The 7,615-nt window shown below is 44.6% G+C and overlaps 1 protein-coding gene across 1 annotated transcript in view; it reads left to right on the top strand.

The window, feature by feature from the left end:
* Positions 1 to 683: 683 nt before the first annotated feature.
* Positions 684 to 7,615, top strand: part of NEDD4 (NEDD4 E3 ubiquitin protein ligase) — a 155,162-nt gene continuing 148,230 nt past the window's right edge. The window contains exon 1 of the mRNA XM_082617090.1: positions 684 to 825. Coding sequence (XP_082473216.1) covers positions 781 to 825 — 45 coding nt within the window. The 5' untranslated portion in view covers positions 684 to 780. The remainder of the gene's footprint in view (positions 826 to 7,615) is intronic.

Here is a 7,615-nt window from a genome sequence, read left to right as displayed (position 1 = left end):
AGGCTTTAAAGATGGACAGACCGTATGACAGGAAACATTGATTGGTACAGTGTTTACAAATCACAAGGAGAGAATTTCAGATCCTGAGCCCAAGACTGATGCGATCCCTACAGGCCTCCTCGTTTGCTACCATGCTCAGACTGGGCTTTGCCTGGGCGTCTCAAGGTCCAGCTTCTATTGGAATCGGCAGCCTTAACCGACAAAAAAGCGGTCTGATTTTTAGTTTGCGGAGAGAATAACATTAAGCTCTCCTGATCCCAGGTGGCTAGTCAGAGGCCGAGTTCTGGGGCGGATCTCAGTGAGACTTGTTGCCGAGGAAAGCCGCAGCTTTGTTTCCCCGGGGAAGGGCGGACGGCCTCCGGGCGCCACTGCCGGCTCGGCGCAATGCCCTGGAGCTGCCTGGCTCCCAGAGGCAGCCGCGTCAGCCACTATCCTCCTGGCGTGGGGACGGAAGGCGCGCCCGCGCCGCGCGCGCTCCTCCCACCCGAGCCCCAGCACGCACGTTTTCCCACCGCGCGCGGCCCCCGCGCCCAGAGCCCCACGACGCGCGCCACTGCCGAGGCGCGGCCGGCCCTCCCCGCCCTGCTTCCTCGTGCCATGCCGCCGGCCGGCCACTGGGGTCGCTGTGCGCCCAGGGGAACACCGCCCCCTCTTCCTCCAATTCCTCCCGCCTCCTCCCTCTCCTCCTCCGCCTCCTCCCTCTCCTCCCTCTCCTCCTCACTACAGTTCCCACTCTCTGGGTAGGGGTGAGCGTGTCCGGTTTGCTGGAACCATTCGGAAATGGCAACTTGCGCGGTGGAGGTGTTCGGCGTCCCGGAGGACGAGGTGCGAGGGCCGCGGGGCTGCGGGGGAGCTTCCCCTCGCGCTGCCCATCAGCCGAACGGGAGGAGGCGGCGGCGGCCAGAGGGACTGCTGTCAGCGCCCTCCTCCCTCTGCGCGAGCTCCGGGAGCGCGCCGGGCGCCGTGGGGACTCCCAGGGCTGCCTGGCGCGCGCAGGCGGGTGGGGTGGGGGGGGGGTGCTTTTGGGAGCCGCATTTTCTTCGCGAGCCTGTAGACTCTACACCCCGCTCTTCCCTGGAACTGCCGCCTTCCTTGTCATTTTCCTTCGGGAAGTGATGAGGAGGGGGGCTAGGCAGCCAGCGGCGTGAGAGCGCGGGGGCACGCGCAGCACCCCGCCTGCCCCTTCCTGCCACCCCCGGCCGAGTGTGCGTGAGCTCCGGGCGGGGGTGGGGTGGGGCGAATTTCCCTGGAGCTTAGCATCCCGGCTGTTGATTAGCCTGCTCTGGCAGAGAGGCCCGTTGGGCTTAACTTTATGGACTTTGACCTGAAGACTTACAAAAGAATCGTCTTTAGCTGTTTGGGTTTTTTCTTTTTCATCTGAAATCCTTTAAAACCCCTTTACAGGAGACGGGGATGGGAAAGCAGGCAGATAGATTTTTTTTTCCCCTTCTATTTAGCAGCAAGTGTCAAGTGTGGAAAGTTCATGCTGTGTTTCACTGGTCTTCACTGATATTTTAAAAATTAAGCCAAAAAGTATAAATATTTAAAAGAACTTCCCACAGCTGTTCACTCAAAATTCTGTGATTTGAGAATTGTCTCTTTTCAGCTAAATAACTTAGGCTGGTTATGCCTTAACGCTTATTAAAAATAAGGCTTTTTGAAAAGAGTAGTTACATTTTAAGTGAGATGTGCCTTCCCTGTGTTATTGGTGATTGTCTAAAAAATGGGAATGGAAAAAAAATGGGAATGGGTGGGAAATTAAAGGCTATCTAGTCTAACAGTGACAAGTTAAGTTTGGGGAAAAATTTTAAGCATTCTTGTTCATTGACTAAACTGTCACATGTACCTGTTATCAGGATTAGACCCAGTTAACTGTAAATCCTTCAGCCTAATTTAGATTGATTGCTTAGATTTTCTAATAGTTTTGTAATAGTGCCTTCTCTTAATAACTTGGTATCTTCAAAAAACGTCTTTTATAAAGTGTCTTTTACATTTCTCTTGGAAGTTCTTGGTTTATAAACAGTGGGCAACTTGATGCAAGCAAGTTATCTCTGACCGTTTTGAGAATGATTATGTGATGCAGTTAATTTCTTAGTTATTGCTACCAGAAGAGAAACAAAGTGATGGTGGACAAATGGTGGCAGCTCAGCAGTCCCTCAGGATCAACAGTCAGCATATGGCTGAAGATAATATTCTAGCTAATGTTCCATTATTGTTCTGTAGAAGAAATCAGAGGAAAATAATTCAGCGTTGAACCTATGATAGCTTTCTTCATATCAGTCCTATCTCCCTGCTTGCTACAATAAGTTGTTCAATGCAGATAATCTCAAACTGGCCTCCAACCCAATCAGGCTGGCCTTGGACTTTCTTTCCCTGTTGTTACTAAGAGGTAGGCTCTGCTATTCCAGATTTCTCTTCTCGCCTTCTTCCAGCAGAGCCAACTGATCATAGCATCTCGCATCTTCGGTCTTTCTTTCTCTGTACAGATCTGTTTTCAGTTGTCTGCTTCTCACATCACTCTTCTGCCCAGCTAAGATAAATTGAATCATGTCAGTTGCTGGGTGGTCAGTAAGCATCTGGGACTAAGGGCCCTCTGAAATGAGGTTTTCCTGAACCGGATGAAGGATTTGTACTTCTGGGCAGTTTCACTCTGTTCACATGGTGGGGGTCCTGGTTGTCAGCCTCATGACTCAGATTTCCCTCCCGCTCCCCCTTTTCACTTTTTCCACGTTGAGGAAGAGAGTGAAATAGGAAGATAAGAGACTTCATGATGATGAAGTGTCATCTTCTACTTCTTCCATTGTAATTTGGGTTATTCATTCGACAGACGTGTTTTAGCTGTCTGTTCTGTATCATGCAGTATGCTAGGCACCAGGTACACAGAAAAAAGAGCATCTGCCTGTTTTGTGAGAAGCTCATAGTCTAGTGGGAAAGACAAAAATCACTTGTTTTCTAGTAGAGGTCGCCATCTCATCACTATCACTTGCCTTTTATTTTCTGGTCTATCACAAAAGTAAAAGTGGGCTTAGAAAAGCAACCCCCCCTTCCTTTTTTGGAAGAAAAACACTGCAGCTATGTCATTTTCTAAAACTCACAGACTAGTGATTATAAGTAAGATAGGTTTGATATGCAGCAAAAAGAGATGATTCTTATTTTAAATTTGAAACTGAAACAAAGAAAAATGAATAGGAATGGGATAGAAGATAGTGAGAGAAGTGTAATTTAACCAGTATATACTGAAGAGCCGCTGAGTCACACTGTATGAGCATATTGGTGTTGAAGAATGCCAAAATTTAGGTCATTATATCTCTCTCTCACTTTTGGGTAGGTTTTAGCTCTTCTTCCACATATGTGTCTTTGAGTAAGAAATGGTCCTGGCTCCATGTATAGAATTTTGCCATTAAAGAATAACAAACTAAGCAAGTAGTATACTATAATTTATACCAAGTTTTCTCTGACAGTCTCTTGGGATTAACAGTAGAGGATAACTCCCACTCAGCTGTGATGAGGAGGAGTGTGGTAGACATGGGGCCTGCCATTCAGCATCCCTTCCCCCTTCATTTCAGTGGACTTCCCTGTTATGCAGAGGCTGGAAAGCTAAACACCATGTTTCCCAGACTCTCTTGCACTTAACATTCTGGAAAGAGGTTGTGAAATAGGTTTCCCAATGAGGTGCACCTACTTGAGATTGGGAAGGTGAAAATGAAGTGGGGCATAACTTCTTGTTTCCTTGGTTTTTTCTGCTGAAAGCGTAGTCATGTAGACATTGAGTTTTTCTACAGAAGTGTTTCAGTATCTGTAACTTGTTTTGTGGGTATTGACAGGAAGTTACAGAAATAGCAGTCTAGATTTGGTATGTTCTTAAAGTCGACAGATCTGGTGGTGGCTCCTGATTACCTACCTTTCTGACTCGGGTACATGTAGCAGCTTCCTGGGTAGGCCAGTTCTGAGGTGTTTTCGGGTCCTCTGAAGACACAGCCTACAGCCTGCCTCTCCAGCTCTTCTAACAATTTTGGAAGCACCTAATTCCCTGCATGAGCATCTTTCTTCTTAAAACATCTAGAGTAATTTCTGTTTCCAGCAACTGAAACCTGACCGAAACAAGGAAAAGAAGGAAGGAAATAAAGAGGAAAGGGTTGAGTCTCCATCGCCAGTTTGGAAGTAGAGTTTGCACATACAGAAGAATGGATGCCTCTCATGCTGACAGCTACGACAATGCATAAGAAACAGGGTAACAAAGAAGTGCATATTCTGACACTTCTAGACCCACTAAAACTGAGCAGAAGCAGATCCTCCCTGTCCTGGCATTGTACTGAGCCTGAGAACAAAGTTCCCAGCCTATATTCACTGCACACAAAGAAGGAGAAGCACAGTGTGAGCAGCAACTGCGTTAGTATCTAACCCAATCTTTCATGTGTTGTTTTTGCCATTACAGCTTTTTTGCAACTTTTTAATTCCAGCATCATTCTAAAGTATTTTTTGTGGGTTTCCATGGGAACAAAGTAGATATAATATAGTTTATTTTTAATAGTTTGCTTTTTAATTATTTAAAACCAACAGAAAAGTTGGAAGTACAGTATGAAGAACTCCAAATCCTCCTAAAGCAGATTCTCCAACTGTTGATATTTCACCACAGTTGTTCCATAACCCTTTTTTTTTTTTTTTTGCCATTTTCATTAGTGTTTTTGGAACCATTTGAGGGCAGTCTGCAGACACGATTCCCCATCACCACTAAATACTCTAGTGTGTATTTTCCTAAAACAAGAATGCTTTCCTGCATAACAGCCATCCAGCCCTCTAAGCCAGGAAGTCAACAGTGTTACAACACTACCATCCAATCCATAGATCCCATTCAATCTTTGACCAGTGTTCTAATAATTACTCTTCTTCCTTCACGATCCAAGATCCCATCTAGGAGTGTATGTTGCATGTACTTTGTATCAGTTCCTCAGTCTTTCTTATCCTTAACAGTTGTAAGGAGTACAGGCTGTATAACCTATTGATATTCCTCAACCTGGATCTGTTTACTGTTTCCTCATGATCATGTCAAGGCCACACTTCTGGGGCAGGAATCACAGAGATAATGCTGTGTTCTTCTCAGTGTATCATATCAGGGGTACATGATTTTGGCTTGTCTCATGACTGTGGATGATAACCTTGATCACTTGGTAATTTTGGTGTCTGCCAGGTTTCTTCTTGGTATTTTCACCATTTTTCCCTTTAAAATTGATTGGTATTTTGTGGGGACATATTCAAAGATTATGCTAGTATCCTATCCCTCATTCATCAGATCTCCATCCACTAGTTTTACTACCCATCGATGATGACTTCCACCTGAAACAAGTGCTACTATTTTTTTTTTTTTTTCTTTTTGCGGTATGCGGGCCTCTCACTGTTGTGGCCTCTCCCATTGCGGAGCACAGGCTCCGGATGCGCAGGCCCAGCGGCCATGGCTCACGGGCCCAGCCGCTCCGCGGCATATGGGATCCTCCCAGACCGGGGCACGAACCCGTATCCCCTGCATCGGCAGGCGGACTCTCAACCACTGCGCCACCAGGGAGGCCCCAAATGCTACTATTTTTTATTTCCATTTTTATTAATTGGCATTCTGTGTAAGAAGAGCCTTCCCTTTCTTGGCCATTTGTTTATCCATTTATTTATTTATTTGTATCAGCATGGACTTGTAGAATCCCACCTTATTCAATGGATTGTAATTAATTTCTATCCTTAAATATTTAATGGCTCACATTATTTCAGTTTGGCCAGTGGAAGCCCTTGCAGGGAGGTTCCTATGTTCTTGTGACAAGTCCGCATCATTCTTTGAGCTCTTCATTACTTTTTTGGCAGAAGATGTTCCAAGATCCTCTTGTATTTTGCCTGGCCCAGCATTGTCTGGGATCAGCCATTTCTCCTGGAAACATTGATTACATTTAGTAGGAAATGGTTTTTAGAAGCCAAGATCTGTGTGCTCACTGTGCTCAGTGCTACTGGATGCCATTGCTCTTCAGCCATCTCAGCAGAGAGAGCTGAAATGTATGTGTTTGCTACACATATATACATATATAAGTCAACACATAAATCCATAGCTATTTCTGTGTCAATCTCTATTCATATATCTAAAAATAATTAATTCATATAAGTATCTCCAATTCAAATCTAATATTGTACTTCAGGGTTCTTTCTAGTGATAAGTACCTCCTCTAAAAATGAAAATGCTGAGTTTCATTATTCTCAATACATTTACTTATTTGTTCAGTCCATTTACTTATGTTTTTGGTGTAACTAGTTTCCCAAAACTTATGTTTTTGATGTAACAGGTATCTCCTCTGTCTGCACTTCTGCACCCCACTTTCAGCTCCCTGAATCCTTGGGTGCCAGTGGGAGTGCTGCTGTGTATGTCTATGCAACACTCCTCCTCTCCTCTGAGTCCCATGCCAGTGGGCATGCTCCTGAAACCTCTCTGTATAACACCTCCCTCTTTGCCTCAGTGCCCCATGCAGGTGGGCATGCTGACCGTGCATCTCCATGAAACTCCCTGCTTCCCCCAAACTCTGCCTCAGGCCTGCCATGGACTCCTCTGCACCAGGAAGAGAAGAGGAAAAAGGACTACAGTCTTTTTTAACAGCTAACTATTAGCAATTCATATGTCACATAGGAATAGAATCTCAGAGGCACCTTTTAAATACATCACTTAGGGTGAGCAGGGGTATAAAAAATGGAATTTGACTAGGTTGTAATTCTGGCCCTGTCACTTATAGGTCATCTGGCCTAAGTTTTTGACATCTTTCAGAGCAGGATTTTTTTTCACATCTTTATTGGAGTATAATTGCGTTAGTATCTGCTTTATAACAGTGAATCAGCTATATGTATACATACATCACCATATCCCCTCCCTCTTGCGCCTCCCTCCCACCCTCCCTATCCCACCCCTCTAGGTGGTCACAAAGCACCGAGCTGATCTCCCTGTGCTATGCGGCTACTTCCCACTAGCTATCTGTTTTACGTTTGGTAGTGTATATATGTCCATGCCACTCTCTCACTTCGTCCCAGCTTACCCTTCCCCCTCCCCGTGTCCTCAAGCCCGTTCTCTACATCTGCATCTTCATTCCTGTCCTGACCCTAGGTTCTTCAGAACCTTTTTTTTTTTAATTCCATATATATATGTTAGCATACGGTATTTGTTTTTCTCTTTCTGACTTCACTCTGTATGATAGATTCTAGGTCCATCCACCTCACTAGAAATAACTCAATTTCGTTTCTTTTTATGGCTGATTTTTTGATTGGGTTTTTTTTGGATATTGAGCTACATGAGCTGCTTGTATATTTTGGAGATTAATCCTTTGTCAGTTGTTTCATTTGCAAATTTTTCTCCCATTCTGAGGATTGTCTTTTCATCTTGTTTATGGTTTCCTTTGCTGTGCAAAAGCTTTTAAGTTTCATTAGGTCCTATTTGTTTATTTTTGTTTTTATTTCCATTTCTCTAGGAGATGGGTCAAAAAGGATCTTGCTGTGATTTATGTCATAGAGTGTTCTGCCTATGTTTTCCTGTAAGAGTTTTATAGTGTCTGGCCTTACATTTAGGTCGTTAATCCATTTTTAGTTTATTTTTGTATAC

This window comes from Mesoplodon mirus (assembly GCF_964341445.2).
Source record: "Mesoplodon mirus genome assembly, chromosome: 4".
Lineage (NCBI taxonomy): Eukaryota > Metazoa > Chordata > Mammalia > Artiodactyla > Ziphiidae > Mesoplodon > Mesoplodon mirus.
The sequence above is the reverse complement of the archived record's forward strand: the minus strand, read 5'-3'. Positions and strand labels throughout refer to the sequence as shown.